The 21106-nt window shown below is 40.0% G+C and overlaps 1 protein-coding gene across 1 annotated transcript in view; it reads right to left on the bottom strand.

Moving 5' to 3' along the window:
• The window catches only part of GLI3 (GLI family zinc finger 3), a 282260-nt gene that overhangs the window by 246116 nt on the left and 15038 nt on the right, over positions 1 to 21106 (bottom strand). The window contains exon 2 of the mRNA XM_089532565.1: positions 13561 to 13722. Coding sequence (XP_089388691.1) covers positions 13561 to 13684 — 124 coding nt within the window. The 5' untranslated portion in view covers positions 13685 to 13722. The remainder of the gene's footprint in view (positions 1 to 13560; positions 13723 to 21106) is intronic.

Raw genomic sequence — 21106 nt, 5'->3', positions numbered from 1 at the left:
GAACCTCCATGGAGATGTTGCTCCCTTACAAGGTGATTCCATGATCAGAGGTAGACTCTATCTCCACCTGGACCACTGGAAAAGATTCAGTTGGAGATGAGGGTCTTGGAACCAAAGAGGTTGCTTAGCTGCCACTGATATTGCTGCAGCTGTAGTGTCCTGAGCAGAAGAGGATTCAAGGGCCATAGATCATCCTGGTGTGGGAGGAACATCACTTGCTTGCAAAGATGGCGTTGGGCTAATGTCTTGGGACCATGGCCCTAAACCAAAGCAGCCTTCTTGGGCAGCATCAAGGAGGTGTCGAATTCATAATGGCATTTTGACACATGATGATTGGCCGCCTTTTCAGAAGGGCATGATTTGCAATGATCCTTCGTTTGTTGATGACTCAGAGTTGATTCCAAAGCCTTCTGGAATCTTGTAAATTCCTTGACATTGTTTTCCTTGCTCCTTCCCTTACATCCTTTGTTACATGCCCCTCAGTTTTACCTTCAACCTATCCATGGGTCATATGAAAATCCATAATTTTGGCCCCCAAACCTGCCCTCGACTTATATGTGAGGTTGACTTATAGTCGGGTATATGCGGTATTTAAGAGTGAAACAATTTAAAATATCTGAGAATGTTAAAAGTGCACAAGCTTTCCCAGGTCTACAGGTGGATAATGTAGACTACTGAGAGAAGCCAGCCAAAGCACGTGGGAGGGGCATGTGCATGTGCTCCTCTTCCCCCCAATCCATGCTCTGACTGGTTTCCCACAGTGGCCAAAGCATGATGAGGGAAGAGGAGTGCACACACCTCTTTTCACCAGTTCTAACTCTGCTAAGCAAAATTGTGCAAAAACCATTAAAATCAGTGAGATGTTAATAAATGGCATAAAAAAGATCTCATTCATTTCAATGGGATTCTAGTTGGGAACAACATTGGATTTAACCATTTGTGTTCATAACCCATTCCATCAGCATCTCCAATAACGTTTCTTTGGCCACTCCCTGCTCTTGGATGTTTCTTCTAGATGAAAACTTTGCAAATTAGAAACAGAAAAAAAACATAAGCAAGAATAATCTGCAAGCATTTATTCAAATTTTAAGACATGTTTAATGCCCTACTATTATCCAACTGAATTGATTTTTGAAATTATTGAAAACATATTTTTCTTTTTTTTTAAATGACAAATTTGTGCGTGCAAGTTTTTAAACTTCGAACCAGTGCCAGCATTCACTCTTTATACAAGTTTCAGCCTGGAGCAGATTTTAATGGTCGAGTAGCTGAAATTAAAAATTTTATAATGGAAATGTTGGCAGCTTCTTAACTCTTACAGTGCTATTTTAACCCTAGAGCTTTATTTGTGGTTAGCCAAATGCAATGCCTATATTATATAAGGGCACAGCTTTTGGCAGACACAGATTTCCAGGAAACTGGAACTCCAGGGTATTAATAGTTTTATGTGGATGAGAAATGTACATGCCCACGGTATCTATTTCTTACAAGATCTCAGTCACATGAATCTTACATTGGTTGCAATCCAGAGGGTTCCATATATTTCCAACAAGTTTTGGACAGCTTTGCTTTTACATGTCGTCATCATCAAAGACATTCCGCTTAGGACTTTTTAAAAAGCTAGTATAGGAACTCCTCAATGTAAGCAGGGCCTGAATCTCAAGCCCAAACCAAATCCTGAACCTGATAACCAAGAAATGTGAGAAAGCTAGTTGCTACTATCCAACTCTAGCCAAAGGAACTTGCAGATCAGCAACAACACTTCTTAACAATAGGCCAAAGTTGACCAGGTGGCTATACCAGACTTCTATAAATACTCCAAGACCAGAGTCTGAGCAAGGCCACTTGTTTGAGCAAGACAAGCAATCTCTTATTTATTTTATTTTATTTGCAGTATTTATACCCCACCTTCCAGCTGTAAAGGCTCTCAGAGCGGCTTACAATTATTATTACACAGTTCTCTGCCCTCAGGTTTACAATCTAAAAAGACATGACACAAAAGGAGAAGGGAATGGCAGTGGGGAAGGGGATCAGGTCCAGCAGTTCCTCTCTCCCTCTGAGGCCTGGACCAAGGCAGATGGGTTGGAGGGAAGGCTCAGCTTCTTAATCTATGTCAGGCCCAATGGAGCTGGGCCCGCATCTCTGCTTCCATGATCCGATAGCACCAGATGAACTGGAGGGAGGGCTGTGCTTCTTAGAAGGTACTTGGAAGGCAGAGGTCCAAGAAGCAGTAGAACCAGCAGCAGCAGCAGCAGCCGCCGCCGCTGCTGCTGATGCTTCTTCTTCTTCTTCTTCTTCTCCTACTCCCCGGCCCAGATAGCCACTGTGACCTCCCATTCTCTCTACCGGGGTATTTTGCATCAGAGCCCTGTTATGTCCTGGTTTTATAGCCCTAGTAGGCAAAGCAGCTGTGAGAGATGGCAAACAAAGTTCCTACTGAGTCAGTGCCCCAGTCCTGAAGAGAGAGGAGTCCATTTGGAAGGCAGAGGTCCAAGTATCAGTAGAACCAGCAGCTTTTTCCTCCCGCTAGACTCCTGATAGTCACTGTGACCCTCCTTCTCTCTCAGCTGGGGTGTTTTACGCTCTTCTCTCCCTCAGAGTCTGCACCAGTGGCAGTTGGAATGGAGGGAGCTGCTGGGACTGGCAACGATGGTTCTCCTCTGCCTCAGAGTCCACAGGTGTGCTACTTATGAGAAACTGCTCTTCCCATACATAACAGAGCCAACCTTATCGTTACGGAGAGTAAGGCAGTCACCTCTGGCTGCAGGCGTGCAGGGAATACATAAAAGGCAGTGATGAAACCACTGGCTGGTTCCCTCTGCTGGAGGGGAGCTGAACATTCCTGGCAGCCTACCCTGTCTCTGTACCTCATAAATTAGCTTGACAGCTTCAAGTGAAATATGGACAGTGACACTGAGGGAGAGAGTAACCATCTTAGGGGCAAAACAGACCACCCCAAAGGGGTGGCTTGAAACCCTCCTGACAAAGCCAGATTGGGGCCATGGCAGCCGCAATCCACCATGACAATGGCCAAAAAATCCAGTGCCGCCTTTAAGTGGGTCTTCTGCAGCCCTGCAGCAGCTTTCCAGCATGTTGGGGGCTTGTGGTGTGTAACTACCACACCCCCAAGACACCCGGAAACCAGCCCACATGTGGGCAGCCGGAAACTGGCTTCTGGATGGCTTCAGAGCCTGCGGCATCAAAACACCACACTCTGAAGCCACCCAGACAGTGGTGCAAGGGGCAGTCTGTGTCCTGCTTACCTCTACTGAGGGCAACACAGCAGGGAAATATGCAGAGGAGTAGTCCAGAGTCACACAATACCAGTCAGTCAGTCACAGCAAAGGGCAGATGCAAGAGCGTAGTCACAAAGCAAGTCCAGATAACTTAAATCCAAGAGCAAGGAATACAGGAACAACAAGGCTGCAAGACTAGTTGTTGACTGCAAGGCTTCAGTTTCTCTCAGCTGAAACCTATTAGCTCTCCTCTTAGCTTGTAGCTTGGAAGATGCCCTCACAGACTCCTTGGCCTGTCTTCTCTCCACAGGTCCTAGCATCTGCAGCCTACAGTCCATAGAATTTGTTTCTCCCTCAGCAGCTTCCTGAGCCTGCTCTGGGACCGTTGATCCATGCAGCCCCAGATCTGCCCCTGTCTCAGCCTTCTCCATGTCTTCAGAGTCCGAGTCCTCTGGCTGTGCCTCTAAGCCAGGCCCAGGGCAGTCCATGACAGTCTGTTTCACCCCTTAAGTCTTTTGCCTCATGCAGAAGAAAAGATACTGGGTCAGACTTGATAATTAAATTAGAAGTGGAGTCTGAGTTATGAAGAGAATTATCAACTAAACTTAGTTTAAAATGGGAAGCATGGGATGCACGCTTTAAATTAAATTATTGAATAGAAATTGCCTTAATGTATCAATCCATATATGCCAAAACATTTCTTTAATAGTAGGTGCATCTGGAAGCAGATATGGAAAACATGACAGACTGTCTTTCCTCCTTTGTTCCAAGCAAAGGGTAACTAGAGATGTAGTACCCATATTTGACCATAATGCTATTGACACTTATCCTCCCCCCCAAAAAAATAATTTTTAACAAATTTTAAACCAATCTAAACTAACTGCCTTCACATACCTTCAAAGAATTTTAAATGTTGTTATTTTAAAATAGGATTCTGCCCTGCAAGATTAAAATTTCTGCCCCAGATCTTTTAAATATTTGAACCTGTTTCCCTAATCATACCTTTTAGATACTAGTGAGGCCACAGAGAAAAAGCCCTTTGGTCAGCTGTCACTCAAGTAATATATTGCCCTGCAATTTTTGCTAATAAATGTTCTGTCCAGAAAAAAAACACACTGTTTTAAAAACCCAGACAGCTTTATGAGGTGATGCAGATATAAGTGGAAGATGTATGCAAGGACGGCAAACACACCAATAGTCATTTAGCACGTTCAGAACAACCTTACCTTGTTTCGTTGTTGTTCTTTTTAAATCTAACACACAGAAATCAGTAATATTTTATACAACTATGCCTTCCAGCAAATATCTAAAAAATTTTGTATCTCTATCAAAAGCAAAAAAAGGTGTTACTATGTTCATAAAGGTTATGTTTTATCAGCTGGCACAGAGCACTCAGCATTAACTACACTAATGGCAGGAAAATGCAAATAAAATGCAAGACAGACATTTCATTTCAGTTTGGAGAACTTTGAAAATATGAAATATAAAAATGAAAATATTGATTTTCAAGCTGCAGCAATAAATAAAATACTGAAACCACTCTTTATTTCAGTAAATCCTTGCAAAGCACACATCATGTTTCAATGATCCTCTCACAAAGTATGATAGTGAGGGACACTGTTAATAGAGTAATGGATACATGTACAAAATCTCTATGAGATCCCATTCTCCAACTCCAGTCAGAAAAGATATACACCACCATCCACATATCTGAAATCATGCCACAGGCATAAATAGCTAGTCTTGCCTTCAAATTCAGGATTATTTTTTTAATACTGATGCATATGTGCATCCATATGACAGCACCTCACAGTAATATTTCATCTGGTTCATATTTTTTGCCGTGAACCTTTCCATATAGTTTTATCATTTTAAAACTCTGCCATTATATATTAGGACTGTCAAAAAGATGAAGGACTTCTGAGAAACCATTATCTCTTCTACTGATTACCTGACAATTAAGTGATTCAATTAAGTGATGACATTTAAACAAATGTGGATAAATCAAATGTGCCTTTTTTTAAACATATGTTAAACATACATTGGAGTAGCTCCAAAAATAAACAACTGTGCTTATACAGAGAAAACAACCAGCTTTAGTAGTTTTCTCACTTTACGTTACAGTTACACACAAAATACAAATAAATGGGGTTTAACCTTGTGCTACAGACCTTCCAGTTAATATTGTCCCTCTGTTTATTTAATTAATCTTCAAGAAAAGGAATAATCCAATGTTCTCTGGGAGGGCAGCTGAGGAAGCATTCTCTGCTTGTCAGAAGGCTCCCCAGTGGAGCAACTGAAAGCTCCACCATCATTGCTCTATCCATCAAGACTACAAATGGGGCATTCAGGCAACCATCATTATGAAGGATCCTAAGCTATCTTATTCACCCAATGAATTCACCCACCTCATTCACTCAACATCAAGTTGCCTGTCGATTTATAGTGACCCCATGACTTTCATACTGTTTTCTTAGGCAAGGAATACTCTGAGGTGGTTTTTCCAGTTCTTTACTCTGAAATATACCCTCCAGCACCTTATCTTCATTGGCAATCTCCCATCCAAGTACTAACCAAGGCTGACTCTGCTTAGCTTCCAAGGTCAGACAAGATCTGGTGCCTTTAGACCCATCATTCATCCAATACCATTACCCAAGTGAGACTGAGCTAAAAAATATTCCTGGAGCATAATAAATTACCTTCCACTTGAGTCAGTGAGGGAAAGAGACATTAAAAGAAAAACACTCCCACACATGAAGTTGGCAGGAGTTTGTGTCTGGAGAAGTAACTGTCACAGATTCGCATCACCTCCATTGATTGAAGCTTGTCGTCCTATTTACTAGCTATGGGAATAACTGATATTTGTTCATTTATGCAATTATTTTTTTAAAGCTGTCTTAGATTTCAGTCGAGGAGAGTATTGGGTATGTGGTTTATTTTGGCTTCTGTCTTACTTTGGCCCCCCAACTGTGTAATGATATAAACCCTGCCAGATTTCTGATCATCCTGTCTGGTAACAAGAATAGGAATTATAGGAATTGTTCCCTCCTATAAAGAAATGTCCAGCTTGAGAAAACACAGAACCAAAGAGGAAATTCTTTTATCCTTCAGTCTCGAAAATTTCACATATCTTTTCATTTCTATTTATTAATAATCAAAACATCTGATTAACTTTGTAAACTGATTAAAGGTGGGATGTTTCCCAAATCCTGAACAACATTTCTGCCTTGCTGCTGGAAATACTTCTGTATTAATGTTTTCCTTGTATAGCGTTTATACTTGACTATAAGTTCACCTCATGTATAAGTCATGTTTTGGGGGCAAATTATGGATTTTGATATGGCCCATAGATAAGTTGAGAGTAAAACTTTGGGGCATGTAACAAATCAAAGTATCTAGTCGAAAAGCAAAGGAAAACAATGCCAAAGAACTTACAAACTTTCAGCAGGCGTAAGTGTTTTTGCTTATACTAAAGGCAGGATGGATGAGAGAACAGAGGGGGAGTCAATGATTCCAGGACAGATTATGCTCTTACATTTCACCAGAGAATGGTAAATAATACAATATTTACATTGACCCATGGATAAGTCAACTCAAGTTTTTTGAGTCAATTTTTTGACTAAAATTTCCAGACTTATACATGAGTATATACAGTACTTCATCTTTCCTCTCAGAGTCTGGGCCTACTATATATGTACATTAATGGATTTAAATTCACACCTTCTCGAAGGTAATTTACGATGCTGTTAACCACATTCCTGAATACATATGTGTCTAACCTAACTGTAGCTCAGTGCACCTATCAGGACCTTTACTTATGCCTTCAGGCATGCTGATATATGAGTGTTTTGGCCAATTTGTGCAAAATTGTATTCCTAAAGGAAATTTATACTCAGTAACCCCAAACCTTAGCTTATGTTATTCCAAGTAAGTATATTGGCCAAGGTCCAAAAGCCTGCTTAAGATCACACCAAATGGCTTGTGCTACCCTGGTAGAATTTCTGACTTCTCTCTTTTAACAATGACATCTAGGCACAGCTACCAGGCTTCACCCCAAAGTGGTTTTAAAACTCCCTTAGGTTCAAAATCAAAAACAGGATCATGGGATCCTGACACCAGTTTTACTTTTTTAGGGTCCTGAATCCTAAATATGCACTGGGAGGTGCCTATTTTCATAGTTAGCACAAGGGTGGTGAGTAATACACTTTTGCTCTGCAGAAGCCAGTATGCAAAGCAGCTGTACAATTAATTGTGTAAGAGATTGTGCATCTAGTTGCCAAAGTTCTTTCGCAATCACCTGTACACCTACTGGCACAACCTCTTGCACAACTGGTTTGCACAACTACATCTGTAAAGGTATAATCCAGGTCAACAATTTTACATGGAACTTTTTCTCTACAGAAGTTAAATTGGATTTAGCTTGTTATCATCATCATCATCATCATCATCATCATCATCATCATCATCATCATATTTATTTGTTTTATCATTTTTCTCAGAACTGGGACTCAGAGCGGCTTCACAACATTCAAAAACAATTGTCAGTAACTTAATCATGTATTAAGTGTTTAATAGGTGAAGAGTAAAGAGTATGAAATATTAATATAAACATTAAGCCTGTATCCCTGGGAATACGTCCCGCTGGACTCAGTGAAGCTTTCTTTTGAGTATATATGTATACAATTGTGCTGTACAACTATGAATACATTAAAACTTGAATAGAAGAATTCTATCTAGAAGCCATTATTTTGTTCCCGACTCTGACAGGTACTTTTATGCTACTAAGGACTGCCTCACATGTTACAAAAAAGACTGGTTCCCCACATTACCCTAAGATATTTATCATGTCTTTGGCATATGAATGGAGAACAACTGCATGTAAACACATGGGGACCACATGCCCTGGAACTGGGCGGGATAATCGAGGGATAAGCTTGACAGCTAACAGGATCTCCAACCTGATAAACACCAGCTGTCTCTGTATGTGGGCGCATTCCTCAGAAACATTCATTGCATGAAAAAGGTAAGGAAAAATCATTCTTTGGTAACTTTACCTTAAATATACAGCCGTCTGAGATTGAACCCTAATCTAAGCACCCGTCTGGTAAATATGTTTATTTCTATCTGAACAAAGCTGTTTGTAAGGTTGGCGCTCAGTACCCAACCCCTGTTCATCTTCAAGTACTAGTGATAATGAAAGCAACCGTAATGTTGTTTTCATTATCACTGATCATATGAATGTGTTGTGGTGACTGGGACTCCCTGGACTCAAACTTCACTGCAGCTATGAAATTGACAAAATAGGTTTTGGACATAGTTGTGCAAGCCATGTCCTTCCATATAAATCTGTAATAATTGACCAAAAATGGTTATCATAAGGATTACTGAGATAATGTACATCAATTATTTTTAAGTTCTCAAAATGCTCTGTAAATGCTAAGAATTATTAAGCACTGGCCATCTACACCTGGCACTCTCCTAGCATTCCCTATAGCTACCATTAAAATGTAGTGAAAATATATGACACAAAAGATCTAAGGAACACAACAGGCTTCTCATCACTAAAGACATGGAAGCATGATCAAGTAAAGCAGCCCCATACTGGTGATTACAGAAGGGGGAAAACTCCATGAAGCCGCTGGGAGAGATCATCCGGAGACATGGGGCGCGGTGTTATCAGTATGCTGATAACACCGCGCCCCATGTCTCCAGATGATCTCTCCCAAATCTATTTCTCTATGTCACCGACTCTTGCAGTGACTCTAAATGCCTGCCTTGAGTTGGTAATGGGATGGATGAGGGAAAACAAACCCAAGTTGAATCCAGAGAAAACGGAGGTACTAACGATAGGATCCCCGGACCCAGGCAAAGAACTTTGCCAACCTGTCCTGGACAGGGTCCCACTTCCCCTAAAGGATGAAGTGCATAGTTTAGAAGTACTCCTAGATCCATCTCTGCAGTTGTCATCTCAAGTAGATGCGACGGCTAGGAGTGCTTGGTATCAACTTCGGTTGATACACCAACTGCGCCCTTACCTGGACCAAAAGGGCCTTGAAGCAGTGGTACTTGCACTGGTAACCTCTCATTTAGATTTCTGTAATGCGCTCTACATGGGGCTACCTTTGTACCAAGTTCGGAAGCTTCAATTAGTTCAAAATGCAGCAGCTAGATTGGTCACCGGAGCATCGAGGTTTGACCATATAACACCAATACTAAAATCTCTGCACTGGCTGCCAATTAGCTTCCGGGCGCAATACAAAGTGTTGGTTATTACCTTTAAAGTCCTAAATGGCTTGGGCCCAAGTTACTTGAAGGAAGCCTCTCCCTACACAATCTGCCCTGCACTCTCAGAATAACTGGGAAGAAATCACTAGACTACGTAAATACCAGGCTAGTGACCACTTCCCACAGAGCATTTTCCACCGTGGCCCCCAAGTTGTGGAATGATTTGCCGGAAGAGATCCATCTCATTATCACCTTGGATGCTTTCAAGAAGGCACTGAAGACAGATCTCTTCCAGCGAGCCTACCCACCAAAGCTGCTGTAAAATTCTCACGTCTGTCAGTATTGTATGTTTTTTACGGAGAGTCGACCAGCTGTACTGTATTGATAGTAATGTATATTTTTATGCTATATATTTAATACTGTAGAAATATGTTTTTATTGTTGAAATTTGCTGACTGCTGTAATCCCGCTTCGATCCGCAGGGAGAGGCAGGAAATTGAAATAAATTATTATTACTCTAAATCTGTGTGGAACTTCTTATGTCCTCAGCATATACAAGAGCTTTGGGTTGCAACTACTAGCCAGAAAGCAAATCTGATTAATGTGAATGAAATTCAAGTAAGCATGCTCAGGATAGTAGATGTTTACAGTTAACAACAGAGGGTAATACATTTAACACAAACGAAAACTTCTGTATTAGACTTAATGTTTAAAGTACTCCATAAGTGAAAATCCAAGTGTTTCGCATAGCATAACATAGTGCAGTTGTTATTTGCTGCATTGTTACATGAAGATTATATGAAATTAACCAAACTCTAGCCATATTTTGAGGCCTTAAAACAATTTACAGAGAATTGACAAGACTTCAATTCACAGATATATGCACAGCACTGTCAAAGATCATTATAGGTTATTCACTCTGTACCACTACATGCCCAGTGAAGTTCATATATCCTCCAACATCTGAAACTTGCCTTCTCGTCATCTGTGTGACACCTTACAGATTTCCTGCAGTACTGCTGCCTATCAGTCTTATGTCCTTAAACTCTTCCCTTTCCCTTTTCAAGATATATTAGTGTATATAACTCACCTGTAAGTCAACTTCATGTATCAAGTCAAGGGCAGGTTTAGAGGCCATAATTATGGAGTTTGCCTTGACCCATGGATAAGATGAGGGTAAAACTTTGAGGTTCAGCACTATCCAACTGTACTGCCCACCTGCGCTCAACTGTCTGCAACTGCCCCACTTCTCTCCTCACAGATGGTGAAGAGGAGGAGGCAAACAGGCTGGCTGCAAACAACCAAAAGCAGGCAGCAGAGACTTTAGAGGCAAGCATTCACCCATCTTCCTCCTCAGCCACAAGTCCTTTCCTCAGGAGAAAGCCAGGCAGCAGAGAAGCCTCAGGGGATGAACATTCGCCTTTCCTCACCCGTCGCTCCCCAGCCCTCTCCTTGGGAGAAAGCTGAACAGTGGAGGAGCCTCAAAGGGTAAGCGTTCTCCCTTCTTCCTCTGTCACTGCCTGCCCTCTCCTTGAAGGAAAGCCAGGTAGCAGAGGAACCTTGAGGGGCATGTGTTCACCCTCTGTAGCCCAGCATTACCTCTGTAGCCCAGCATTACCTGTGTATAAATCATCCCAGGTTTTTGGGGTCAATCTTTTGGTATAAAGTTTTAGTCTCATACGCAAATATATACGGTAATATAAACATGCATAAATGTATAAAATAGTTTTAATTGAGGTTTTTTTTTAAAGAAAAGGAATAGTATAAAACAATTATACAATGAATATGTAATAGAATTCTCATGTTTTATGTACTTATGGAAATAATTATTAAAAAATTATTAAAATGAAGTTTAGTACAGGTATACCTCAGTTAACAAAGCAGATGTATTCCTGGGCATTATTTCTCTAACAGAAACTTTGGTACAAGAAGCAGAAGCAGCATAGAAAGAATAGGGATAGTTTACTTCACCACAAAAAACCAGAGAAATTTGAACATGTTTCATCAGACCTTTTATTCAGAACTGGAGATATCCACATGTGAAAAAAAACAACCAAGTAAGGTAAGTCTTGCATAAGTAAACAAATACCTTTGGAATCTTTTAGGGACCATATTTTCTTTCATGACTTTTTTCTTTTAGGAACTTCAGCTTTTCTAATAATTTCAATTTTGGTAGCAAAATTTACATATCTGTGTTTTTTTTAACATGCTGGAGTGAGGAGTCTAAGGCTTTCATGGCCAGCATCCTTAGTTTTTTTGTGGGGTTTTCGGGCTATGTGGCCATGTTCTAGACGAGTTTCTTCCTGATGTTTCAACAGCATCTGTGGCTGGCATCTTCAGAGATCAAGCGGATACTAATCCTCTTTTGCATAACCTCCCCACCCTTAGGCCTGCCATTAGCAACAGAACAATACATATCCAAATCACTCCTGCCTTCCCAGGGTCACACAGCATATACATACCCAACTCCTTTCCATGCCAGCATTCTCTGAAGATGCCAGCCACAGATGCCGCACCTAGTTAAAATGGGGAAAGCTTCCCTTGCCACTGCCACAGCAGCTTTTAGGAGTTTCTTTGGCACTGCACCAAAGACACGCCTTTTCACCGCCCACTGTGCAGTCAGGCGGGCGCCACATTGCCGGCATCAGGGCAGCATCAGGGTGTGCAGCATGTGGACACCACACCCCCACTCTGCCCCAAGGCCGCCATTAAATGCTAGTCTGTTTAGCCCCTTAGTCATGTTTTAGTCTGAACAAAATCAATGTGACTGAAGCCAGCAATCACTAATTTATCCTATTGATTTCAGTAGGACTAAAGCATGACTAACTTAATCTTGATCCAACCATTAATGTTAGAACCACATAATGTCATGCCAACCAGCAGTCAGCAACTAACTCTAATACTTAGTAATAATACAAATGAAAAAAGGGGAGGGGTAGGAGGAAGTGGTGGTAGTGGTGGTAATAGCAGTAGTAAAGGAAGAATGTGAAGGAAGCGTGGTGCAGAACTTTGACAGAAAAAAAAAGACAACTGGACATTTTCCCTTTTGGGAGAAAAAAGATGCTATATATATTTCTAAAAGTAGATTTTTGAACTATAGCTCATATCTTTGGCTACTTTTTGAACCAAAAATGTCTCTGTTACTATAAATGGAGGATTTAAACAACACTCCTAGTCTTTCTAAATTGAATTGGAAAGGAAAAGGGGGAAAGACGGGAAACTTTAGAAAGTGTGCATGTCAAATTACCTCACAAGCAAATGCATTCTAAATGAACCTGAGTAAATTTCTGCAAACTACAGATTTCTAAATATGAACATATTTTCTTGTAAATTAAATGTTTTGTCCTGTACTTTTAAGAAAAAGAGCCCTCCCTCCAGTACATGTGCCTTGGTCCAGGCCTCAGAGGGAGAGAAGAATGCTGGACCTGATCCCCTACCCCCCACCATTCCCTTCTCCTTTTGTGTCGTGTCTTTTTAGATTGTAAGCCTGAAGGCAGGGAACCGTCTATTATCCCCTCTGTTGTAAGTCGCCCGGATTCCCAGTGATTAGGCGGCATATAAATAAATCCTGTTATTATTATTATTTTTATTATTATTATTACTTAAATATCTCTAGGAAGAAAAGATTCAAGGAGAGAGGATGTTTACAATGGACAGGTTTATGTTCTTTAAAGAAAATAAAAGAAAACTCTGACATTAATTCCTAAGAAGGCCACTTTTGTCTATTTCATACTAACCAATTATCTGAGTAGAGTAAGCAGTTTTCATGGTACAAAGCAAAGTATTTTGAATACTCTCTAGGCTAATCATTATTATTTTCCAAAATGCCACAACAAGAACTTCCCATAATAAATAACATCACTATTTACAACTTAATTTGGATAATTTGGATGACAAAGACAAGGTTTGATGACAGAACAGGGCTTACTTACACACATTGCCATTCCCTTCTTCTCTCTGCACACTAGCCTGCTTGCTAGCTTTAGCTTTTGCTCAGAAGGAATGCTGAATCCAGGTGCAAAAGCTCAATTCGCATGGAATGCAGCACACATTAAATTACTGCAGGTTTGGCTGCTAGTAAATCCCTGCTGTTACTCACCATTGGATGTTGTGCTAGAGGCAACAGCTTTCTCACTGACATCTGTTCGAGTTGAGCATTTCACTATGGGATTCTCAACTTTTTTCTTCTCACCCGCAGTAGAGCTATGGGACTGGGCTTCCATGATGACTTCTCATTACTTCAGCTCTCTTCACACTATACCTGAATAAAACAAGAGAGCCATAAACTTCAATAGAGGGGGGAAGCAGGTGGCAGAAGCCCAAACAAAAACCCTGACACACTTCTCACCCAAAGAAGAGTATGCTCCACATTTGCATGAGCAATCCATAGTCAATCTCACAAAGACCCACAAAACAATAGATCACTTCTCACCCCATCCTCCTCCAAAGAGCTGAGAAGCACCCTATAAGGTAGGTTAGTTTGGGGAAGAGTGAGGTTAGCATACAATGTCATGAAGTGAGTTTAGTTTATTTCATTCATTTGCTTATTCTGTTTCTATCTTGCCTTATCATCTTTACCTTTAGCCCAAATATGCACTGCAAGAGAACGAAGCATTTCTAAATTTCTAAATAGCCATATGGAGAACACTGCTATTGTGAACCATCTTATGGTAGAGTGCACCTCTATAGAGAGTTCTGACCTACCAATCAAAGATCAGCCCTCTAGACCAACTTTATCCGAGAACTAGGGAGAGATTCAAAACTAGGTACTCCAAGCTCAAATCCAGCACTGTATCCACCATATTACTCTAAGACTCTGTGCTAATTCCTATAGCTAACTTTAATTCAATAAGTAAGAACAAGTAGAAAAATTTAAATCCTAGAGTTGTACCTAGGGTTGGAAAGAACGTTAAGTTTCTATAGGAAGCTTGATTATATCTGCCCTCCCTCCCCAGGCCAAAAGCAAACTGAGAAGAATTTCTAAGGCATCTGGCAAAAGGCCAACTGTTTCCTTCCAACCATCCCTTCACAGTTTGGAATTATATAGAAGAGACTGAACTGATCATCCATTTGACTGTAAATCCAAATATTTAAACTTCAACATTTATATCAATCCAGCTAAACTGCAGTGAATTACATCTTTGATAGCATAAACAATTCATTTTGCTTGTTTTAGATCTGTAGCTCTACAATGGGTTTCTGGGGCACCACACCTGTGCAAAACTAGCAAGAGACAGAGAGAAAGAGGCTGGAGAATGATTGCAAATAACAGTAGGCTATCTCACAAAAGTACAAATCAAGAACTACATAGCACTGAGCCATACCAGTTAAAGTCTAATATTCCTCCACATACAAAACCACCAGCAAGTTTTTTTAAAAAATCAGAAACCTAGCAAAATCAATAAAATAAAATTAGAAACTTAACAAAATGAACTCTTTCCCAGAGCTGGAGGACTGAAAGATGATAGTGCATGTGCTGGTAGCCTCAAGGCTGGACCTCTGCAATGTGCTGACCATTGGGCTATCTCTGTACCAAGTTCAGAAACTTCAGCTAGTTCAAAACATGGCATCCAGATTGATTACTGGAACAACCAGGAGTGATCACATTACACTAGTATTAAAATCACACCACTGGCTGCCAATTACTTTCCAGACAAGGTACAAAGTGTTGGTTATTACCTTTAAAGCCCTACAGGGTTTGGGTCTAATTTACCTATAGGACCATCTGCTTCCATATAATCCACCTCATACGTTCAGGTGCTGTGGGAGACATTTACTCCAGTCAGCCAGGACTAGGGTTGGCAACTGGCAGCCTGAGGATGTTTTCTTCAGCAGCCTCTAGACTGTGGAATGACCTGCCGGAAGAGATTTGATAGTTGAATATGATGTCTGAATTTAAAAGGCTCTTCCAGTAGGCTTATCCAGATCATTTTTAAACTGTGAATTTTAAATGATGAATTTGAAATGCAGATTGTTTTAATATGTATATATCTTATTTGTCTTTTTAAATTGAAGCTCATTTTAATTGATATGGTGTGACTGTTAATTGTTGTTCCCCGCCTCGATCCAAGGGCAGAAGAGGATAATAAATAAATAAATAAATAAATAAATAAATAAATAAATAAATAAATGGGCTACTGCATGTGGCAATTTGTATATTTTAACAATAAAGAATCTACCATGCAAAGTAAAATAGTCAAAACTATGGGAAACATATTTTCAATGTGGAAGGGAACTTATTGGCCAAATCCTGTGCAGAAAGGGGACTTAAATCCACAAAAGTAGGATCGTTTTCAGATGCGTTGAACATTCATCCGAAATTAACCTGCATAGGAAGTGGACAAAGCCCGCAAAAGCAGATCATTTACAGACACATTAGGAGCACTGAGCATTACTCAGACATTAACCCGCATCGAAAGTGGACAAAATCGGCCGCTTTTTATTTTTTTTAGTTTCTCAAAAATGAAAAGCGGCCAATTTTGTCCACTTTCTGTGCGGGTTAATGTCAGATGAATGCTCAATGCCCATGATGTGTCTGAAAACAATTCCGCATTTGTGGGATATTCCTGAAATTTAAATGCAGTTTCTGTAGGGGATTTGGGCACTTAGCCTCCTGTGTAATAAACTCCTATGAAGCAATGGAAGATTTTAAACATCTTATAAACACACACCCCAATCAGTGGCAGGCCTATTCAAGGGTCTCTGTTTTGTAAATGATATTCTTAGTTTAAAAGTTTTTAAACTACCCAGAATTCCCCAGTTAGCATGGCCACTAGGTATTTTGGCTGGGGAGTCAGGTTTCTTTTCTTTTTTTTCAAAAATGTAATTTCTGTAAACTCTGATTTGTCATGGAAGGCTCAGTGGACACACAAATTAGCAAATTCTTTTAAACAAAGAACATCTACAAAAAAAGCCTTGTCTCCCAACTCGTCATCCCAATACAACTAAGCAAATGACACATAATGACACTATCCACACACTTTTAAAGTTCCATCAATGAGTTCAAGAGCTGAAAATCATCTTTAGAGGACTAATAGCAGAGACTCTATGAAAAATGTATTTATTCCATTTACACAAATCATCCCAATCCTATGGATAATTCCTCAGAAGTTCCACTGAAATTCAAAGTCAATATATATAGGCCTTGACTCTTGTCAGCCAGGCAAAACAAATAAAATGTGCACACTCCTAAGGAAATGGGATCATTCTGCCATTGAATGTGATATTCATAACACCCCAAAGTTTCCCCTAAAGCATGAATGTCATAAATTGTTTTATGCAAGTGAGCCTATAAAGCCAGTGCATGAGCAAAAGTAAGAGATGCATGTCCATTTTCTCTTTACAGACTGCAGTTAAGAAGATGAACTATACCTTAACTTTTAAGATTTCTGTTCTTATACCAGTTATCATTACTTTAGCGCTGCCTCAACCTACGCTTTCTTATTACCAAAAGTTTACTACACTTGATGTATTGTGATGCTTGTAATTGTACTTGTATAAGAGCACTGTATATTTCCATTTAAATATACACTTTTTATTTACTACAATATGTGTTGCTTCTTTCAGGATTACAAGTGTCACAAGAAAAGAAAGATGACGTAGAAACAATGCAAGGATAGTTCCGGTTATTATGGGATAGGAAATATGTTAAAATAAACATAAGAATGTAAATATTAATATGATGGATAATGAAGGGAATATGGGGTATTGAAAAATATGTGGATGTAAGAACATTATATGATGTATTATGTAATGAGAAATGCAAATTTCAATAAAAACTATTTTTAAAAAAAAGTAGAGACTCAATTACTAAAAATGTTTAAAGCATTCCAGTTGCCTTTCCATGAGTTAAAACAGGGACAGCATTTTACTGTTACCAAAGGCATGTCCCAGAAAAGAACCATAAACTAAGATGACTTTTTAAACAGCCTTGTGGGGTGATGGGGAGGAAACTTTATATTGTCAAAGTTTTTACTTTTATTTAGAAGTTTTATATCAGTAACTTCCAATCAGCCTCTTTCATACCACATGAGCACTTCAACTTTGTTTTCAAACAGAAGAAAACTATTTTCTTATGTTACTGTCCTCTGTCTTCATATGCATAAGAATGATGACCACAGCCAAGAGAAAAGCACACACAGCCCTGAACTTTCATAGGTAAAATAGAGGGATAAACATTCCTCTGTGAAAGCAAACATTCATGGTCTTTTTCCATCGGACCATGCCTGATTCTTTTGCGATTTTCCCCGCAGGCTTGAGCCCATTCATCAAATTAATCTGAGCCCCACTTTCAAACTAATCCCTCCCAGACCAGCAACCTGCTTGCAGGTGCACCTCTACTTTTCAAAACATTACAATACAAGCTTACACCAAGTGTAGCTTAAATTGGAAGGAGGATGCAAACAATCTGTTGGTGTATGCTCACTGAAGGCAAAAGAAATTATTCATTTGAATCAACACTAAGGCAATAAATAACATGAAATTACTCCTTGTTACGTCCATACAGTAATTACTTCCTTTTTGGCACTTCCCTCTTCAGACACCTATGAATTATATTTTCAAGGCTCCACCAACGTTGGCTGACCTTGGTAGTCAGCCAAACATCTGTGCTCACTGCTGACCCACCCTCATGGTAGAGGATATGGTGTATATGGTATCACTCTGAGCTCTGGAGCAGATCCAAGGGCCATAGACACAAGGCAACTACGGGGGCAAGCATACATACCAGCATCCCAGCCCCAAGAGCACAGGCTAGGTCTCAACATTAACTGTCCCAGAACCTTGTTTCACAGCTTTCTATGTATCTCCGAAACTCAGCACAACAGAGGAGTAACTAGACCCTTTTCCTTTCTCCGTGGGGCATGAGTTCTCACCAGATTCAAAGATGCAATGACCCATAACCATCAGGCGAGTATAATCATGTTACTGTACCCTATTCATTTAGCTGTACTAGAAAAAATAGGGATACACTGGGATGGTCATCTGTTTGGCTTCTGAAACAGCTGGCATTGGAATATGTTTATTTTCTTTCCTCACCATGTCTCTTACACTACAAGCCATTACTAGAAATTACTTTGGACACTTTTGACAAGAAAGCAAAATATACACATAGTAAATAAATACAAAAACCAGTGCACCTGGGACAGTTCCATTTCTTGGGGAAATCTCATAACTTTTAAAAGCCAGCACAGAGTTGTCTCCTATGTATTCTCTTTTTCCTTTCTGTGAACAGGAAAACTATTACAGTAATACCATTTTGACCACAGAAGAGGAGCTCTGTTGAATAAGTTAGGCCGCCAGCATATATGTACCAGCTGGCATGCAACAGTAACATTCTAACAAGCTCTTAGCATGAAATGCTGGGCAGCATTTTTGCCAGCTCTATTTGGTAAAGAGGCTGCAGTCTTTTAACCTAATCCAGATCATGCTAGCTGGGGGATTCTGGATGAAATAGCTCAAAATAGTAACTTTGTCAAGCTCTGTTCGAGACAGAGACACACTGAAGCAGCAACAAAACCCAATACAGGAATTTGTCTTCTACCTGTCCCACATGGGTAACATTCCTTTTGAATGCTCAGGACTACTTCGGGATCCAATACTGCTTATAGATGATCAGAATTTGAGCTGTGGCCAGGAATACCTTTAAACAGCTCAGGATGGTACACCAGTTGCCATCCTTCCCAGAAAATGCAGATCTGACAACGGTGACACTTTCAAGTTGGAGCATCAGCCAAGTAAGAATGTGCTTGGCCTGAAGAATTCCAAAATTTGGATTTCAGAAGTGTAAAAGAATGTGATGATGTTGGCAGACTGCTAGAGCTACACTGATTCTATCCCCTGCACTGACTGGCAGTGAGCCGACAGGGTTTTCAAAGGAAGAAGTACAAAATTCCATCTTTGTTTCCTATCTGAAACATTTTCTGCATCTTTTAGTTTATTCTCTTAGCCCTTTTTACTGACTGTATTCTCTCAAATGCTTATCCCTATTCCTATTTGATACGGCTGGAATTGTATTCCATCCATTAACGAGTGGTTTGCATCCACTGAGAAGAGCTGTCTGAAGTAACAGTGCCACAGCATTCATCATCATTACATCAGCGGTAGGGAAAGTTTATGCTGATTGCTATCAGCATCCAGCGTGCCCTGATCAGTGTGCAAGCAAACAGACGATGTTTAATTTTTTCAGAAATGACTCTGGGTATTTGGGGTGTTCATATGCTCTGTTTTGATTTGCACTACTGGCGGCAGTCTTTGGGGATCTGTTCCAACAGAGCAAAACCATGTGAAAGTGAAAAAAACACAAGGGGGAGCATGTAGAACAATCAGAAAATTACAGCCTCTTTCAAGCATAAAGAGCCTTTTATCAGTCGTATCCAAAGTTGTTACTCCATTCTCAGGGAATATTCAAAGATAAAGAAAACTCCATCTTAGTTAGATCTATTCAAAATATACACTAGACAATATAATATGGGAACTATTTTATTTAGATTCTAGAATAAAAATGTTTGACAATGATATACGCAAATCTATCATGACATAATTTCCTGGAAAAACAGAAGCTTGCACATAAAACATGATACATGTTTAAAGACTTTAAATGGCTTTTATACTCTTCATTGCCATGTCATAACTCCTCCACTTCATTTAATGCATACACCTCCTCCTCCTGCCAGTTAAATACGTTTTGAGTGCTGTATGTAACATATCTTTTAAGTGTGTGTTTGTGTTTTGTAAAAGATGTGTCAGGCCCAGAACAGATGGATAAAACGAAGTGGCTTCCAGCCGCTTTGGAGGCATGGTGTTCAAATGACACACACCTCCAACATGGCCCAAAGCTGCCCTGAAGCCACGCTCCAGTCCTTTGGGCCAGAGCAAAAAAAAAAAAAGCTGAAATATTCTGGCTCCTTTCAGAGCAAGCTGTGCGGTCAGCGTGGACCCGATCTTCTTGCAGCTGGAGCGAACTCAGGTTGCTCTTTCTTGCCCATCTGCTCCGATCCTTTAGTGTACAGTGAGTCCTGGTTATCCATTGGGGTTTGTTTCCAGGATCCCCTGTGGATAACAAAATCTATGGATACCCAAGTCCCATTAAATAGAATGGCACAGCGTGAAATGGAAAATCAAGGTTCGATTTTGGAATTTATACTTTTTTAAAAATATTTTCAAGCAGTGAATGCGTGAATCCATGGATAAAAAAATCCATGGATAAGGAGGTCCAACTGTAATTCCTCCCTTCAAGTAAAATATATTGTGTGTGTGCTGTAAGTATAAATCCATTTACCTGGTTAAAGAAATACATTTTACTTACTAATGCATTTAATTATATGTATGTAACAAAGCAACATTTGTATACTGTCTCAAACTAAAGAAAACTAGGGCACAAGGACAGTAGCCCTGAAAGATGGGGCAATAATGAAAAGTAGCAAAGCAAAGCAAAGCAATCCATTATGCTGGAGAAGCTAATAAATATGAAGTTGCCTTATACAGTCAGTCCTCCATATCCACGGATTGTTTTATCCACTGATTCAAGCATCCACGGCTTGAAAACATTCCAAAAAAAGTATAAATTCTAAGTAGCAAACCTTGACTTTCCATTTTATATTAGAGACACCATTTTCCTTTTCCATTTTATTTAATGGGACTTGAGC

The sequence above is a fragment of the Sceloporus occidentalis genome, unplaced genomic scaffold (genome assembly GCF_023333645.1).
Source record: "Sceloporus occidentalis isolate IW3139 unplaced genomic scaffold, rSceOcc1.0.p SCAF_7, whole genome shotgun sequence".
NCBI classification, from domain to species: Eukaryota; Metazoa; Chordata; class Lepidosauria; order Squamata; family Phrynosomatidae; genus Sceloporus; species Sceloporus occidentalis.
Note: the sequence above shows the minus strand (reverse complement) of the source record. Positions and strands in the feature narration are given on the sequence as shown.